The sequence below is a fragment of the Cavia porcellus genome, unplaced genomic scaffold (assembly GCF_034190915.1).
Source record: "Cavia porcellus strain 051 isolate PalLab524CR breed Dunkin Hartley unplaced genomic scaffold, mCavPor4.1 scaffold_16, whole genome shotgun sequence".
Lineage (NCBI taxonomy): Eukaryota > Metazoa > Chordata > Mammalia > Rodentia > Caviidae > Cavia > Cavia porcellus.
In genome coordinates, this window is record NW_026947499.1 from 48,113,909 (window position 1) to 48,133,342 (window position 19,434).

Consider the following 19,434-nt stretch of genomic DNA (forward strand, 5'->3'; position numbering starts at 1 on the left):
ACCCTTGGTGAACCACACCTTCCTCTGGTCTCCCAAGCACAAGCCCCAGCACCACTCCACACCTGGCCCCATCCCTCCAGCATCAGCCTATCCTGTGGTTCCTCCTCTGCAAGATCCAACTGCCCACCTCTCACTGCCCCTCAGCTGGGTCACAGCCCCTGCCTGGACCAACTGGCCTACTCTGCCAACCTCAGCACTGCACACTAAGTAGACCGAGACTTCGTCTCACTGCAGTGGGTCCTGCTCACGGTGAGCACTTGTGCCTCAACTCTCTCCAGAGTCCCTGCACGCCACCCACTCCGATCTTTGCTTCTTCAAGTTCACCCCAATATTTCATTACCCTCATCAAAATTACCAGTATCTGAAATGTCTTTGTTTGATTTCTTAGCTTATCTCCCTCCCACCACAATGTAAGTTGCTAAAATAGAGACCTTTTCTTAGTTACCTGGTATACAGTAGGCACTTAATAAATGACACCTAAATGAAGGAATATATGCATGATGCAATAACATTTGAAAGGAAGTGTAAAAAAAGTAAAATGGCTTTCTTTTTATTTAGGTGGCTCTTCCCAATCCATCCAAAAACACATGATTCATCCACTTATCTACCCACTTATTAATTCAAATATGCACAAAACAAATGCTCTTATGAAGCACTTCTATGTACCAGATGCTAAATCACAGGTTAGAAACACAGTAAGGGATGCATAATCACTAATGGTTCCTGACTCACAGCACTTACAGGCCTTTGCTCCTTGGAATTCCACTCACCACTGCTTGGAACTTGTACTTGACAGTGATCTGGGAGTATCTTCCTCCCTCACCCGCCCTCATCCTTCCAAGCCCTCTGAAGCAAGGAAACTGCATGATCTCACTCCCACCCCCTCCAGCCTGCAGCAGAACAGTAAAATGCTTTCCTGCATCTTAAAAAGCAGAGTCGGCTCCCCACTGAGCATGTGCCCTAAAAACAAGCTCCTGCAAGGCTGTGCTATTTTAACACTGTTTTTTTTTTTTTTTTAATTTCAATGTAACATTAAAGAAAACAACTAAAGTACACTTTTTTCAGTATCTCTAACACTGGGTGGTCCATTTAAGAAAGACTGCTATTTTCTCTTAGGATTTGCTCTATCTGGTAAATTTTCTACAGTAACTATTTTCTACTTCTGTAATTAAAGACAACATAAGTGTGATGAAAAAGACATTTAGCATCTATTTTAGGGCCTAAGGAGCTTATCAGGTCACCTATCACACCACCCATTCCTGTCACCATGGTCCAAGTTCTATCAGCCCCACTGATTTACTACAATGGCCTCCTCCCATGTCCCCAGCTTCCGCCTGGCTCCCTACAAATTCTTCTCACAACTCTCCTCTGCTCAGAACCTTCTGATGGCAGCAGTTCTCACCAGATTAACAGGCCAAGTGGCCCAGCAGGTGCTGCCCATGCTGCCCATCACCCTTGACTCTCTCTTCTTTCCTTTCTCATTCCCTCCATGATAGCCACCTCAGCCTCCTTGAGGTGCCCCTAATACTCCAGATATGTGCTGCCTCCGGACCTTTGCACTTCTCATTCCTTCTGTCTGTGACACTTTCCTCATTGATTTAAGTGTGGTTCACTTGCTCTTCCCATTTAGGCCACTGCTTCCACGTCACCTTCACCATGAAAGCTTCCCAAGAACACTACATGAAACGCAGCCCTTGTCTCCACCCTGAACTTCCTGACTTCCTTTCTTGCTTCATTTTCCCAGAGATCTAGTCCACTTTCCAACTCACCTCTCTACACATATACTGACTTTCCATCATTAGAACATGAACTCCCCAAGGATAAGAATTTGTGCCTCTTTTGATCACTGTCATATCCCATGCCCTGGAATAAGACCTAAACGCATGTCAATATAGGATGCACTTGACACAGGATTTCACTGAATGAAGCCCCTCTAATAAGGAATCCAACTCTCTAGACCGAAGACGTTACATAGGAGAAGTGAGGTATCTTGTGTAACCCAAGCTAAACTAGAACACAGTACAAGATTACACTTTTTCCCAAAGGACATTTGCACAGAATATTGATACTTTTTTCCTACATGTTTGCAACTCTTATGCACAAGGAGAGAAATTCAAGCACCTGATCCCTGAATACAGCGAGGCCTCACCTCAATTCTCAGGCTGTCGTGCTCCACCATAAAGTCAAGTCGGGAAGGGGCAACGTCAAACGTGATCCTCTCCCCTCTGTAGAATGGGATCTGGAAGGAAGGGTCTGTTAATTACAAGGAACCAATAACATAATCTCACCAACAATATGAATCATTAATCTAGTAGCCCAGACACTACAAGGGTTCAAGACAGCCCAAGAGAAACATTAATCAGAAGTGCTGCCAATTTTCACGGAGGAAGCATAGTACTTTTTGCAGCTATTACGAGATCAGTGTCTCATCCTAAGTCCATGTTGAGTACCCCTTATCCAAGAAATATTACACATCTTGGAAATGTATGTCCTAGTTTTTCAGATGTTGGAATACGTGCAAACACATAATGAGCTATCTTAAGTTAAGAATGGGGCCTGAGCCTAAACAGGCATTTCATTTGTTTTACATATACCTGAAAAATAACACATAGGCTGAACTTAATTTTATACAATATTTTTAATAATTCTGCGTGTGGAACAGAGTTTCATGGTAAGGGTTTTTCTACTTGTAGCATCATATCCATGCTGAAAGGGCTTTGGATTTTGGAGCATTTTCAATTTCGGAGTTAGGGATGCTCAATCTTTAATCTTTAACTGCTAAACAGGGCAGAGAACCACTTTTTCCTCTAATATCTAAATGGCATCAACTCTTATCAAGTCATAAATGTCCCAAACATAAACAGAAGGGAAACCTGCTTCACTCACCACAGTATAACCCCCACTTGGCAAAGAATAGAAGGAAAAAGAGCCATCTTCTTTGGAGACCGCATAGCACAAATACACCAGGCTCTCATCTTGGGGCTGGAACCCAGCCACTGGAGAAACGTTACAGCCCAGGACATCCTATGCCAAGGTAAGAAAAAATAAGGCTTCCTTTCAACTTACATGTTCTGATTACCACCAAAAAGCCTCACCACAGAATATAAGAACTTTTATAAGTTTTAGGATAATTTATGTATTTCTTTTTTTTATCGGTACCAGGGATCAACTCATGACCGCCTGCTTGCAAGGCAGGTGCTTATGCCACTGAGCTAAATCCCCAGCCCCTAATTTATGTATTTCTGAAATGTAGGGCACATTCACACAGACAAAAGCAAGAAAAATCTTCATACTGAAGGTAAAAAGTTAAAAGCTGGCATAGTTTTAGACAGATGATGAGACCGTCCTTCCCAGTAATGAATCACCATTGCCCAGACAAGGAAATGATGGCTCGGGAAGGCAAAGTGACCAGTCCAAAGTCCTGTAGCTGCCAAGGATCAAAGCCTTTCCACTTTCCACCAAACTCATGTCTGTCAGTACAGACACCCAGTTTCTTGTGACTCAATATAAACATCAAGGCAATAAGTCAACCTTAAACTGGCATTTTCAACAAGAAATCTTAGCCTATAATCCCCCATTTCACCTCTGTTCCTCTGTCCAAAACACACATCCAATCTCTGTGGTTTTTTTACCTCCCTGTATGCTTCCTGCACTTACCTCTTTGGTTACTAAAGAAGAAAAGAGAAGAAACTTCACCCCTTTCATGGGCTCTCCATCACTCCGAACAGAGCCAGACACATTATAGCCTGCAACTATGAGGGGACTGGCTGCATTGGCATTAGAGTTGGTTACACGCACAGTGGTGCTTGCCTACAAAGGAGAAGAGTTTAACCTTCAAAAAACTAAATAGTCCCAAAGTGTCTAACAACAAGAAGACATGTTTAAAGTAAAACATTAACCGAGGCAAGCAATATATAAAATTGCACATATGATCAGTATTCACAAGGAATTAGTTCCAGGACCTCCACAGAAAGCAAACCTGAAGATCCTCAAGTTGCTCATATAAAATGTCATAGTATTTGCAAGTAACTAGCACACATCCTCCTGTGTACTTCAAATCATCTCTAGTTACTTTAATACCCAATATGACATAAATGCTATGTAAATAATTGTTACACTGTATTGTTTACAGACTAATGACCAAGTCTCTCAGTATAATTCTTTCCCCAATTATTTTCAATTCACAATTGGGTGAATCCAAAGTTAGCTGAATCCTTGGATGCACAATTCATGAATACTATCGTCCAACTGTACAACGGTATAATTACACCTACTTTTTTCTTTTTTTGTACCAGTAATCTAACTCAGGACTCCTACTTGCCAGGCAGGCACTTGTGCTGCTGAGCTATATCCCCAGCCTACAACTACTTTTTAATGCCCAAAGTGGAATGAAAGGAAATATAGTAAAATGTAAATATTGACTTTGTCTAAATAGCAGTATTTTACTTCTACATTTTTCCACCTTCCAAAATTTCTAACTTTGTCCCATTTCTTTGAATTCCTTTTATGTCCCAGGTTTTTTTGTTTGTTTGTTTTACTGAGCATACTGTGGTTTTTTTCTGTCAATTTTTTAAGTGAGCATATTGTAGTATTTTTCTATTTTAATCATATACATGCACACATTTTTAAATGTTTTGTTGAAGTACAATTTTCATACAGAAAGTAGGCATATTTTAAGCATACAGTGCAATGATTTTCGACTGAACAGACCACTTTGAGTAACCAATAGCAGACAGACAAAGAACCAGCTCTCGGCCTGAAGTTCCTCTTGTCACTTCCAGCTACTGACCCCAACAGGCAATCATCACCCTGACTTCTATTAGCATGCTTGGTCTTAAAAATCACAACTTTAGTGAACTCAAATTCTTTTACACATACAATTAGCATACAATGTAAACCCAAAAATTTATTCTATGCACAACATGTAAGCTCTTAAATTTTAAACAAAATGTTTTCAAATGTTGGCCTAGGAGAGTAGAACCCCAAACTCAACAGTCAGAAACACTACATAGAAACAACTTGGTGTAAAATTGTTCCATTAATTACAGATGCATAAAAAACCTATGAAGAAGGAAATATTGATTCTGTTGTACCTTCAGGAATTAAGACACAGCCCCAAAACTAATGCAAAGTTAGCAGATCAGAATGTCTTTAAATCTTATTTCAACTTTTTTCTTACAGCTGTCATAAAACCTTACCTAGTATATTTCTTTTTGAATTTTCCATTATAAACTATTCAAGATACAAAGAACACTCTAAAGAATACCTAAATATCCTCTCACCAAGTAAAAATATTAGAAATGCAATTTAAGACCTTGGTTACCCCAAAACTCCCTTCTTCTCTCCTTCTAAAGCCATCAGTGTCACCATGAATATTGATGTTTGCCATTCCTCTACATATCTTTATAATTATTCTACTTAAAACTATCTCTATCTATTCTTATACGTAAGACAATATCCATAGTATCCTGTCCCTTCAATTCTGCTTGAAATGCAGTTACAGAGATATACATAGCTCTGGACTCTTTACTGCTGACATTCAAAATTCTGTTGCGTGATGGCACCAAAACTACAATCTATTCTTCTAATGGGCATTTAGGCTGTTTACAGTGTTTTGCTGTACAAACAATATTGCAACAAACATTTTCATACTTTCTGCTTGGGCACATGCACAATTTCTAGAATGTCTGAGTATATTTATAAGTTTCTGTTTCCGATTGGAAAAGAAAACAAATCTATCTCATCAGGTGCTGTTGCTGTTGATTTAGCTCAGAAGCCAAGGTTAATAATAGAGCTGCTTCAAAAAAAAAAAAAAAAAAATAAGAATAGAGCTACTTCGCAGCAGGACGATGACACTGTCACCTAAATTGAAACCAATACCAGAAGCATCTGCTACAGCAGCTGAGTTTATCTCATAAACCCACCATCAGCAGCACCACTATTTTTTCATTGACATCTGGAAAAACCAAACACTCCTTCCACATCTTAAACTGAAAGTCCCTGCATCTGTTCCCAAGCTAGTGCACTGTTGGCAGGGCTGCACTTATAGCTGAAATGCTCACCTCTTTTAATGCCCAGGTCGGATGAGTTGCAAGGATTTCATAATCTCCGGGAAGAACTTTAAAAAACGCAAACCTAAGAAACATAAAATATCACTTAATGTTCTCAAAACAACCTGAGTATTTCTAATTTTATGACTAATATTAGCATCACAAGAATAGAATATCTGAACAATGGAAGGGGGAGCGGAAAGGAAAGGGAAAAGTAAAAAAAAATGAGAAAAGAAGGGAAACAAAGCTTTTGTAAATGGGAGGGGATGAGGTGTTAAAGGAGAGTAGAGGAATGGGAAAAAGACAAAGAAACAAACTAACACATGTACAGGTACAAATTCTCTATGATGAATGTGATCACTCTATCTACCTCAAATGCACAAATAAAATCTGATGGAAAAAGAATAAAAAATAAAAAACAAGAAGTAAACAGTGAATGTTTAGGAAACCTTTTTTAAAAAGAAAGAGAGAACATAACATCTGAATTATCACAATCTTCCCACTAGCAAAACGAACACAATGAAACTTGGTTCTTCACTGAACAAAGCCACAACAAAAGGTGCTTGCTGAGCATCTACTGTATACAAGGAAAGGGGTTCCACGTGCTGGCAGGGAGGATGAAGGCTCCCACTTCCCTTCATCTCCAGGACTTTTGGCATTAAACCATCACTACAGTTCAGTGGGGTAAGTCATAAAATGGTCAGACAGGTTCAACAAGTACAACTAGGCAAGGAAGCTGAGCCAGGCAGTGCACATCTGTAATCCCAGCACTTGGGAGGCTGAGGCAGGAGGATCACCACGAGTTTGAGGCCACCTTGGCTACGTACTGAGTTCAAGGCCAGCCTGACCTACATAGTGAGACTGTCTAAAAACACACACACACACACCCAAAATGTAGGCAAGAGGGGAGGGTAATGGTCCAAGGAATAGAAGTGCAAAAGGTATAAAGAAGAGACACATCCATATTGCCTGACTCAGATGCTAACACCAGATGACACTAACAATGTAGGCATAGCAAATAAAGACAAGCTTTGAATCCTACACAGAAAAAGGTTTGATCTGTTATCTGAAACAAACATAAGCCATTTTGAGCTCTTATGCAAAGTGACTGTGATGAAACCAATAGCTAATAAAAATAACTCTGTAGCTAGAGACAAAGTAACTGCTACTGCAGGGACTCTGACACATTTAACCCTAAATTGGTAAGGCACCTGACAGCTGGAGGATTCAGTCCACTGAAATAAACTACAAATAGCATTCCATTTGTTTATATGGTACTTGCATATAGTAACTGGATAAGGCTTGGAAATCACTTTGTTATAATAAAACTGAAATTACCACTGGATTTTGGCTTTGAGAAGATTTAGGCTCTGCTTAATTTCCATTGTATCCCAGTGCTGCAAGTTACTACCATTGTTTTAGTTGGTGCAGATGAAAGGAACTTAGAAGTTCAAGTCACCTTTCCTGGTAAGATCAACAAACAATAGGTTGATCGTTTCTAATCTGAAATCTCCCAAAATCCAAGTGTTTTGCATGCCAGTGTATTGCCACAAATGGAAAATTACAGACCATGAAACTGTTTCATGTACCAAATTATCAAGTTTACCTCTGGCCTATATGCACATAGTATATATGAAACAATGAATTTCATGTTCAGACCTGGGTCCTATCCCCAAGATAGCTCCTTACGTGTATACAAATACTCTAAAATCTGAAAAATCCCATAGTCCAAGACAGTTCTGTCCCCAAGTATTCTTGTTAAGGACACACAAACTAGCCTGGGAGAAAAGAAAAATGACAGCTCCATTTCCTTTTACAGAACAGGCTGAAGAGGTTCCACTCAAATAGAAATAAATACTATTTCAACAACAATAACTTTTAAATTGGATGACTTCCTTATAAACTTCTATTTAGATGATTCTGCGTACTGAAGTAGTAACAATTTGAACACTTTCAAAATTATCAGTTTGAACTATTCTGATATTTAGCTTATGGTAACTATTAAACTCAACTACATAGATCCATTAAATAAGTGCTTCAAATTTCAATCAGCAAGTTAATTAAGTAATCATTTTGATAGTGATAAAATGATGTCTTTAAATCATAACCAAGCTAACCTATATTGAGCAAACATTTATTACACACATAGGATCCATGCCAGGAGGTCTGAAATAATATTGATAATTTAATCTTCCTGGTAACCTTAGAGGCAGATTCCACAATTATCACTAACAAATGAGGAAACTTGAGGCAGAGAGGAATTAAGTAACGTCTCAGGTCAAACAGCTGGCAAATGGAGGAGCCAGGTTCAAACATGGGCTACCAGGCTCCTGCACCAGCCTCAACTGCTAATGAAGGCCTATTAAGTATCAGACCCTTTAGGCATACGAACTGATACTTCATCATCTCACCAGGTAGATGGAGCAACAGACTTCCACGGCACAGATGAGTGGAAAGCTCTGAAGGGTACAAACTTGTTGGAAGTTAAGAGGTCAAACAAGGATCTGAATCAAGTCTCCTAAATCCAAAGCCCCTCTCAGTCCCATCACAGCCCAGTTCTAGCTGCGAGGCTGGGTGCCAAAATGTTACTCACTTTCCACCAGGCTGTGTGACAGTAGACTGAATCTTCGCCTCGGTCCCCGTGTTTCTCAGAGACACTTGAACCCCTGCAGGACCCAGGAGCTGTCCTTTGCTGAGCACCTGCGTGGAGAAGGAGGTTAGGACCCACTAGGCAGCAAAGCTCTCTCCTTGCAAGGTACCTGGAGCGTTCTTTGGTCAAGGACTGCTTTCAAAAAATATCACAAAGCATGGCTGCCCTTTCTGAGGGTGGGCTAGGGAAAGGAATAGTGACCGAAAAAAAAAAAAAAAAAAAAACCTTCTTTCACTGAATTAAGATACCATCAGTTAAAAATGCACCAATATTTCACATAACACTGAAAAAGAAATACCCAAGATCACCATCTCTAATAAGAGCCCCACACATAAAGTGGGGATTGAGGGCATTACTCTTCACATAAAAGTAACAGGAAAACAGGGGCTGGGGGTTTAGCTCAGTGGCATAAGCGCCTGCCTTGCAAGCAGGCAGTCGTGAGTTCGATCCCTGGTACCGATAAAAACAAAAAACAAAAAAAAAAAAAAAAAAAAGGCAAAAAAAAAAAGTAACAGAAAAACAATTCCACCAACAAAGACTATGACAGCAAGGAAAACTGCACTCCTCAAGCCTGGCTGCCAAATAGAGGGAGAAAACAAAGTTCTCCACTCAGAGTCTGAAGGAAAAAGTACCCTCACACAGATTAGCACCCTGGATTCATACTAGGCGGGAAACACCCAGTGAGTTTAAACACTGAGACCACTCCCAGGGAGGGACACAGGCAAGGCACATCGTCTCTGCAGGAAGTGATGCCAGTTCACCCACAGCCACAGCAAAGGCCACAGTTCTGATTCCTATTCCGTATCGCTGCAAAAGGCCACTCCTGGCATTTTTACTCTGTGGGTGGAAGGTGGCTAGCAGCCTAAGTCTGACTCCTAAAAACACCCATTGCTCTACCTACCACAGAAGGAAGAGGTCAGAGAGACCCCACTGAAGCCCATCTGTGAATGGAGACCTTCTAGGGTCAAAACACTCAAGTTCAAACACCCTGTTTTTCCACAGGTTGAGAGAAGACTCAGCACATACTACATAGCCAAGTGGAAAATAGCAAATTCCAGCCAAACCTTTCCATTCACAGAGAACCCTGTGAATACAAAGTTGATGTCCCCGCCTTTTGTGCAGATGTCACTGACACCATCCACATACAGCTCCACATTCGTTGGCTCTAAGGAATAAAGCAGCAAAGGGGGTGGGGTGGGGAGACAGGGAACAAGACAGAGAGCAACTTTAGTTCTAAGTAAAACACATTTCACAGCTAGGCTCTTCTATTTACTAATTGTTTTCTTTTTTCTTTTTTTGGTACCAAGAATCAAACTCAGGACTTTGTGCTTGCCAGGCAGGCACTCATGCCACTGAGTTATATCCCCAGCCTCTATTTACTAATTTTTGAACACTTTGCATACTTATGTAATTCAAAACCCACAGGTAAAGCAAGTGATACAGAGAAGCCTCCCTCCCACCCGTTCCCTTATTACCTGGTTCCCTTGACCCAGTGGAACAAATATTTACAAAATAGAAGTTTAAAAACAGTCTTTTAGCTAATTTAAATCTTGGAGTCCCACAGAAAATTGAGTGAGCACCAAACAGTCTTATTTGCTGAACGGTTACCATGGACTAGCACAATACTGAATGCATTTAATCCTCATCACTATTTTAGGAGATAATTTACTGAGAGGTAAACTGAGGCACAGAAGAATTCTCCCAGGGTCACACAGTTTGTGAGTGCCAGGGCTCCAGCAGAATCCCCCAAAACTTGCTTCAGACATAAGCAGCCCCACAGGGTCCAATGCCACAAGAACCAGGAGGGAGGGAAATGAGCAAGGCCAAGGAGGCAACCCGAGGGTGCAGCCACCTCTCAACTTGCGCCACCTGCTGCCAGATGCCCTGTGCGGCCCCAGCTTCCCGCATCTCAGAAGCACTGGGAATACGGGTCATATGTGCAATCTCCTGATTTGTCCGTACTGGCAATTAATTCAATTGCTCTAGGAAACTGAAGAGTTTATCGTAACAGGGGTCAAGGTCAAGTTTTTTAAAAGACTACTAAGAATATGAAATAATAAGTAGAGAAAAAAATGAAAAGCCTTGAGAATTTCAGGTAAAAGGAACAATTACACACCATGCACAAGAACACGTATGTAAAAGCGAAGATTCGGAAAAAGAGGGAAGGTAAAAGGCTTGAACAAGCATGGATAACAAATAAACAGAAACAACTCAACAAGGTACCCAGTCTCACTGGTCAGCAGACAAGCACAATCAAGACCACAATATAAACTATCACATCAATAAATGAAAAAGCCACTAAAATGAGAAAGACTGATCACACTAAGTGCTGGCCAAAAAGTGAAGCAACTAGGTATTTTTGTACACTGATGGCAAAGCGTAAGTTATTCTCTTTGAATATATTTACTAAACTGAGTACGTATAAATTCTATCACCCAGGGCTGTGTGTGATGGTACATGCCTGTAATCCCAGCACTCAGGAGACTGAGGCAGAAAGATTGCTGTGAGTTTGAGGTCAAGTTGGGCTACATAAAGGAGTTCAAGGTCAACCTGCAATACACAGTGAGATTTAAAAAAAAAAAAAACCTCTCACATAGCAATTTCACTTGGCATATAGTCAACAAAAACTCACACACCAAAAGATAGGTAAAAAAACCTTCAGCTAGTATAAAAACTTTCAGCAGAACATGATCCTTAGTAGCTAAAATTGGCAAGCAAGCCAAACGTCCATCAGTAATGGAAAGGATATACGGTTTTATGTTCACCCAACGGAATTCTCACAGCAAAGAGAACAAACTAGAGTGGCACATAACATGACACATAATACAGATGAATCTTGTGAACAACATTAAGAGAAAAAAGTCAGATACAAAAATGTACCCTAGATGATTCCATTTATATGATGTTTAATTTTAGAAGAGCAGGCCAGTGGTCACCTGTAGGTGGGGCAGGGCATATAATGAGTGGTGGGAGGGGGTGCTACTGGGGTGCTAGAAAAGTTCTATCCCATTATCTGGTGTCAGTTACTTGAGTGTGCCCACTTTTTGAAAATTCACCAAGGCAAGACGGAAGGGAGACGGGGATTAAATTCAGCATACTTTTCTAATAGTATGTTATAACTCAAAAAATTTTAGTCAAAAGAAAAAGCATCAGCAAGAGGAAAATGGCTGCCAACAAAACACATACAGGCCACCAATATGTGACCCCCGCTTCCACCATCACTTGGGTTGAATTCCCCTTCACCTTTCTAGTACCTCTCAGGTACCTCGGACTGAGAGCTAAAACAGCTGCTTTCCTGGTCAAATGAGCTGGCAGTGAGGGAGGTTCGCTTCACCTTTCCAACAGAGAGAATCTAACACAAGCAAGCCTTGCTCCCCTCCAAGCTGTAGATGGGGGACACTGCACCCAATGACAAAACTCTCTTCTTCTGAACAACCAGCCAGCCATAGCCAAATGGAATCCTCTCCTCTGATTTCAAGTCCATTCCCAACTCCTCAACTCTGCTGAAGGCAGTTGTAGCAGAAAGCTGGAAGCTTCTGTTTATATGGATGCAGAGAGCTGATTTTGAATATAGTGCTTGCAAAGTGCAGGCCAGCCATTCAGAACAACTAACATTGGCCCACTGTTCCTCCCAGCACCCTGAGAAGCAGAGCCTGTAAGGACTGTGACACCATACGAGCAGTCAGAGGTGGCAGGGGAAAGAGGTTGCCCAAGGTCAACAGAGAGCTAGAGAGCCCAAGAATGTCAGATCTTCTGATTCCTTAGGAACCACAAATCAGGATTTTAAAATCAAATCTCACAATGTTTAAACATTCAGTTAATTTTAAAAAATAAAATACATAAAACTGAGGGTGCTAAGAAAGAGCCAGCCTCAGACACGAACACAGCCTCGGCTTAGCATCTGCACTGTTTGATTGCTACCTAATGAATAAAACTGCAAAGGCAGAGTTTTCGAAACAGATACAGTACAAGGAGAAACACCCATTTAAAGAAAAATGACAGGCAGCATTAAGATATATCTAAGGTAAATCCAAGCTAAACTGATAAAGGGGGGAAAAAAGCCAAAACAGCTCTCTTCCACACCAGAAATGTTCCGTAATATTTTAATAGTCTCTGTACTCTGGCAAACTAAACTAATACCCAGCTCATAGTGTGACCCTGACAAGGTAAGCCTGGTTACTCAGCTCACTTACCAAAACTCCACCCTAGGGGAGGCTCAATCTTTAGAATAAAATCCCCCTAAAAGAAAAAGAGAAAAAATTAAACTTAAAGGCATGATATTACTATAGTAATATAATATAATATCATTTAAACTAAAAATCATGCTGCCTAAAATGAGATTCTGCACATAAGCAGTAAAAAATAGTGACATTTCCTGGATTCCCTTCAGAGGCTACAAGCTGAAGCTAATACCCAAAGATTCCCTCCAGCAATCAGATGCCATGCTAAAGCCCATTTGTGACTTCTAAAGCACCACATTCTGCCACTCGTCTTTTGACACCAAATGCATACTAGTAACCAAGACCTCTATTAACTTCTCACATGCCTAAGGTTGTAAGGGTCAACACATCCTTAGGATCTAAAATCATTCCTCAAAAAAGGTTTAACTCAACAAGGTCAACGCTAGTTTCTTAAAATTTCTTGAGATTGATATTAAGTTAAAAAAAAAAAAAGAAAAGAAAAACAGCAATGACAGACTTTTAAGACCAAACTAGTCTACCTTTAAGCACATTTTGTATAAAGATGTAAGCTCAAGGATATTTACTGCTGTATTATTAATAATTTAAAAATTGGGGAAAGTGTGTATGTCCATCAACTGAAAAGTGGCTAAACACATTATAGACTTGGTTTGACTCTAACATTCCATGTAGCCCTAGAAAGGCAGCAACACTGATCCATATACCGATGTTAAAAGCAAGGGGAAAAAAACGAATGTTCCTATTGTAACATTATCGTTATCATTATCTTTGGAGGGATCAAAGTGCAAAATAACTTCTATTTCTAGATTCCAATTATATTTTTAAAAAATCAAAGTCAAAACTATTGTTTTTGCTGTTTCACATGAATCTGTATTTCCAAATAAAAAGCTGAAATTTAAGGATGAAATTGTGTAAGTAGAAGTGTGCAAGGACCCACATGCATTTGTGTGCTTACACGTATGTCCATGCTCATGCATACTGTGGGTATCTGCCTCACTCTAACCAACCTATTAGTACTTTTGTCAAAGGTTATCATTGTAGTAGAGGGAGGTGGTAGGGGCGAAGGAGACAAATTTATTTCAAGTAACTCTAAAGACATTGAGGTTTTTTGTTTTTTGTTTTTTGCCCACAAAGCTGATAAATTCACACATTACTTGTATAATTTTTTAAATAGTATTTTAGGCTGCTGGTGGAGAGCTCTATTCAATCAGAGTTTCTCAGTCCTGGCACTACTGGCATTTGAGCTGTCCAGCATAGCATTCACTGTAGGATGTTTAGCTCATTCCCAGCACCTACTTAGTAGAACCCCTCCATAGCTGTGATAACCACAATGTCTCCAGACACTGTCAAATATCCCTGGAGACATGGAGAGTCAGAGTAGTCAATCAAACAGGTTTATAAGTTGTCTCCCTTGGAATCTGGCTAACACTGCCATAGTTTACAAATCATTTGCATGATAAATGAGCATTTATTTGCTCATGTGGAAAACGCCTCTTTCTTGACTGGAGAAGGGGCAGATGCATTATTTCTCATAAAAAGACCAGTGGTGAAGATTAAAGTTCCCTTCCTCTTACCTTATCATACAAGGGGATCATAAAGTAACCATTGTTAGGAGCACAGTCTGTCTGGTATTTCAAAGTCCCGTGCTTGGTATACAACTTTATCTAAAAAGGAAGAAAACAGAGGTCATAATATTGCCTTTGATAATTAACTCCATACATTACGCCTGAATACGTTCACTCAATATGCATTTGCTGAGGACCACTATACATAAGTTATTAACACTGGGCATCAGGGACAAAGAAAAACAAAACAAAGTCACCACCAAAAAAACGTGATTGGATGTTTTAAAGGGCTGGGGGTCTAACTCAGTGAAAGAATATTGCCTAATATGCCCAAGGGCCTGGGTTTGAGTCCTAGAATGGAATTTTTAAAAAAGAAATGATGTAAAGCCTACCCTAAGTCTTATTTTTCATTGCTTTTCTGTTTATTTTAGTGACTATGCTGTTCATCTAAGTTTCTGAGTATTAAACAAATTTACAAATTTTTTTGTTAACAAGTTGCTTAATAAAATGCATACAGTGTGCTCACTTCAACAGCACATACAATGAAGTCTACAGTATTCCTAGGGCTCACCTTATTTTCTCAATTAGAAAGTCTGGGATGAGGGATAGGGATCTGCATTTTTAGCCCCAGGTAGACCTGGAAACTCAATTTTCTCTTTACTATCCTCAGAAAAAAAATAGATCAAAAAAGACATGTAACATATATTAATATATTAATACATCCTCTCTGCAAGAATGCTCTAAAACTCGTGTATCCTGAACATCAGCAGAATGAACTGTTCACACAACAAGAAACACAACCTACATCAGGGATCCCACACCTGAGTGACCCTGGACAAGTCACTTCACTATCAGAGGTTCATTTTCTTCATGGGTGAAAAGGGAGCCGCTCTCACAGCAGTACAAGATTCACATCAGTGTATATTAAGAACCTAACACAGAGTACATACCCTAAAACAAAGTAGTTCTTACTATTATTTAATATCTCTCTCTAGAAATAAAAGGCAACATGATGTCATCAACAAGGCATAGATCAAGCTCTAGAAAAATTCTCTGACTTTCCTCTGTGGCTTAACCAGCCAATAAGCCTCAGTTCCTATATCTCTAAAAAAGCACAATTGGCTACCACTATGGCTCCAAGATTTCTACCTACCTTGTCTTCCAGATTTTAGTGTTTCTGTTTTAATATTTAGATCTTTGATCCATTTTGACTTTAGATTAATGCATGGTGATAGACATGGGTCTAGTTTCAGTCTTCAGCATGTGGAAAGCCAATTTTTCCAACACCATTTATTAAAGAGAGTATCCTTCTTCCAGTAAACATGCTTAACCCCTTTGTCAAATATAAGGTGGCTGAGTGTCTTTGTAGTTGTGTTTGCATCTTCTAATCTGTTCCATTGATCCTCAGGTCTATGAAAAGGATGATCTTGAGGCTTGTATAGGTAAATGGAGGCAACTTGAGACTATCCTCATAAGTGAAATAAATTAGACTCACATTTGTAAACACTGTATTGTCTCTCTCTAGTATGAAAAATAATAAAAACATGAAAGAGTAATGAGATCCAAATGTATAATAGGTATTGAGATAATGAAAGGGAAAGAAGGTGCTCAAAGGATATAACTTTGTATACGTGTGCAAGATAGATAACCATACCTCCAAGTTTTTGTTAGTTCATCACACAGAATGGTCTGTACTGTCACTGTTTGGTTGCTCACTTATGCTTTGATTTTGTGACGACTAGCTACTTCTAAGATAACAATATGTAATTTATCAACTAGTGATTTCTTACTTTTTAAAAAAAATTCTGTATTATTTCTACCCTTTTTTTCTGTTTTGCTTTTTTTCTCTAAAAAAAAAAGGAAAAAAGAACACAATTAGGTCTAATGACTCTAAGAATCTGGCCTCTAAAATGTGAATGCTGTGCTTGCCTGGCAGGTGTGAGATCATGAGTTTGATCCCCAGTACCAAAAATAAAATAAAATGTGAATGGTATAACCAAGATGTGAAATGCCAAAGTCAACTCTCACCAGCTAAGATAATGTACCAAGCCACAAACTCATGCATTGCACACATAAGAAAGAGTGTGAGAAAACAAGTAGACTGTAAGCTCTCTATAGCTGGCAACCACCACAGCTCAGGCTTACACAGGGCCTGTGACAGTCCTGTTTGTTTTCCTAGTACTAATTCATATGAGTACAGGTACTATGCAAGGATTAGACATTCACCAGCCTGAAGTGCTTCAGAGGCACTGTTTGTTAACAGACCTTCTTCTCCAGGGTTTCAGAGCATTATGCATCTCACACCTAGTGTTTCAGCCCAAAGATCAGCTCATTCTTCAGAGAAACTGAGAATTCGGTTTTTAATGTGAGACCCAACTGTTAAAGAATCAGAAACCAGTATAATTTTTCCTTTTAACAATACAGACTATTATTAAAGAATAGAACGTCTCTGGGTATAGGGACACATGCATGTAATCCCAAAACTCTGGAAAACTTAGGCAAGAGGATCACAAGTTTGAGCCCAGTCTGGGCAACTTACCAATTTAATGAGTAGCTGTCTCAAAGTAAAAAATAAAAAAGCACTGAGGATATACCTCAGGGCAAAGGCCCTGGTCAATCCCATTACCACAAAATAAAATAAAATAAATGCCAGTTCCCTAAGAACAGAGATTTTTGTCTGACCTGTTCACTATATTGCTACATACCCACCTGTACAGTGGCCTCAGTACGTGCAGAAACTCAGTAAGTAATTGTTGACTGAATGACAATGATGCAAAGACACCCAAAACAGAAGGAGGCTGGAGAGTGAAGGTAGTTGTATTGGAACACAGAAAACACAATCAACGAATGACTGAAATATCCTGTTTACATTTCTTTTATAAAGTACAGATCAGGACACAGGATAGCAACGTATGTCAAGGTTACGTTTATGAACTGTCTGATTTCATAATCAGAAATTACAAAAGCATGAGCATTTCCAATCATGTAGAAAGGCAGGCTAGTGTTCAAGAACACAGTTCATAATGGGTCATAAAACCTGCTCTCTGTTCTCTGCTCTCAAAATTACTACTTCTGGGCATGGGGTTGCCTCTAACTGCCCTTCCCTTTCTCCCAGGGTTTGAGGAAACTATAGAGTAAAAAGCATTTCAAGGTAGATTCTGAAATGCCCTATGCTTGGAAGTATAGGAGGTGGCTTGGGCATCCAACAGCATGTCCCCAGCAGCCCCTAAAAGTAAAAAGGGTAGAATGGCACACACAAGTGCCCTGAAAATGATAATTCTTTTTAAGAAAACCATGGTGATGGATTCCAGGGCTTCTCTCCCATTCTTCAAGTACATAACCTGGGAGTTGGAGCAAAGCCAAGTCAAAAGGATCCTGGGGTGCAGAATCAAATTCCTACCCTCCCCTAATCCTCAGCAATTTGCTCTGTACAACACTAAGGTTTGATCCTTCATTACCATCACTGGGGAAGAAGCTCAAAGGTGCTTTCAGACAGCCTCTGAGGTCCTCTTCCCCGTCCCTTCTCTTCATCCCTTCCCTTCCACATTTCCCTTCTCTCTCCATTTCGCTCAAATCATCTTGCGGGTGCATAAACTCTACCTCTTCCATTTCCCATCCCTTCCATTGCCCCATCAGTCCCCTTAGCAAAACCAGGACCAGCCCTCTCTCAACTCCCTTCCTTTCTACCTTGACAAGTGTCCTTCACCCCTACTTCCAACCATCCCCCTTCCACTTCTCAAGTTTCTGGGTCATAATCTCATGGGCTAATAATCATTTAATAAAGCTTTACAATTTTTTAGAACGTCTACACAAATCTCAAGTGTAATTCCAAAAACTACGTATTGAGGCAATCAGGCCATCTGGCAACTATTTTCAGAGGAAAGGAGCGTGCGTAGTCAGGGTCAGCAAGGTACAGATTCCAGCCTCAGAGATTCCAATACCGGTCCACTAAGTCAAAATCTATATGGGATGGGAATCTATACTCTTTAAAAAGAAATTAACCGATGTTGAAGGAGTAATAGATTAGCACAGTGGGGCAGGGACAGGGGCAGGGGGACCAGGGCTGTGGAGCTTAATAAATACCATCTGCTGTCTTTAGGTTCTGGAATAGGGGTTATTCCTGATCTAAGTTTCAGGGGGCCTAGTTCTGCGGGACCTGGGGTCTAGGTTTCCGTGAAAGGAGGTTTGGGTTCTAGGGTTTTGGGGTCTGATTTCTGGAGATCTGTAGTCGGGGTTTTGAGAGTCGGGAGTTCGGCGCCCCCAATCTGTAGCAGACTCCACGGCACTAAGCCGCTTGGGCGAGTCTGGGGAGGGTGGCGGAGCCCGTGCAGGGCACAGCGTGCGCAGAGGGAAGGACTCCGACAGCGAGGGGCTGGCGGAAGCTGCCCAGTGTCTGAAACGAGGCCACCGTGGCCCAGAGAGGACGAGAGACTGGCGCAGGGTAACATCGCGACGCGGGCCGGTCCGGGCCAGGCCGGGGGTGGACGCTCACCTCGATAAGCGAGTAGTTGATCTCCACGTCCGACTTAACGAAGCCTCCGCACCCCACTACGATATCCTCAGAGCCGAGCGCTGGCCCCGCGCCGCTCAGCAGCAGCAGCACAGCGGCGACGACCCCCACGGGCGCCGGTGGCCCCGCGCCCCGGCCCGCCCGCATGGCCCAGTTTCCCAGCCAGACCCTCCGCAAGCCGCCCGGTCCCGCCCCTCACACTACACGCTGCCGGCTCCTTCCTTCTCTGCGGGATGACAGCCCAAGCCCCGCCCACTACGCCGCCGCCGCGCAGGCGCACTACGTCCCCACGCCCAAAGCCCCAGGAAACGAGAGCCACAGCGCATGCTCAGCGAGGAAACAAGCCCACTTGTGCCCCCTGGAGTTTTGGAGGATTCTACGCACCGTCTGGCCGGTGCAGTGCAAGGTGCACGTGTACCGACACAAACTCAAAAGCAAAATTCTACTTTAGACTCAAAAT

General features: G+C 41.1%; 1 protein-coding gene across 1 annotated transcript in view; it reads right to left on the bottom strand.

The window, feature by feature from the left end:
• Window positions 1–19,202, bottom strand: part of LOC100713781 (BOS complex subunit NOMO1) — a 55,011-nt gene extending 35,809 nt beyond the window's left edge. Inside the window, exons 1-9 of the mRNA XM_003477788.5 lie at window positions 18,957–19,202; window positions 14,474–14,563; window positions 12,894–12,939; window positions 9,765–9,865; window positions 8,644–8,750; window positions 6,063–6,135; window positions 3,658–3,810; window positions 2,887–3,024; window positions 2,150–2,239 (exon numbers count right to left, since the gene is read on the bottom strand). Of these exons, the coding sequence (XP_003477836.1) occupies window positions 2,150–2,239; window positions 2,887–3,024; window positions 3,658–3,810; window positions 6,063–6,135; window positions 8,644–8,750; window positions 9,765–9,865; window positions 12,894–12,939; window positions 14,474–14,563; window positions 18,957–19,121 (963 nt within the window). The 5' untranslated portion in view covers window positions 19,122–19,202. The remainder of the gene's footprint in view (window positions 1–2,149; window positions 2,240–2,886; window positions 3,025–3,657; window positions 3,811–6,062; window positions 6,136–8,643; window positions 8,751–9,764; window positions 9,866–12,893; window positions 12,940–14,473; window positions 14,564–18,956) is intronic.
• Between the last annotated feature and the right edge of the window lie 232 nt (window positions 19,203–19,434).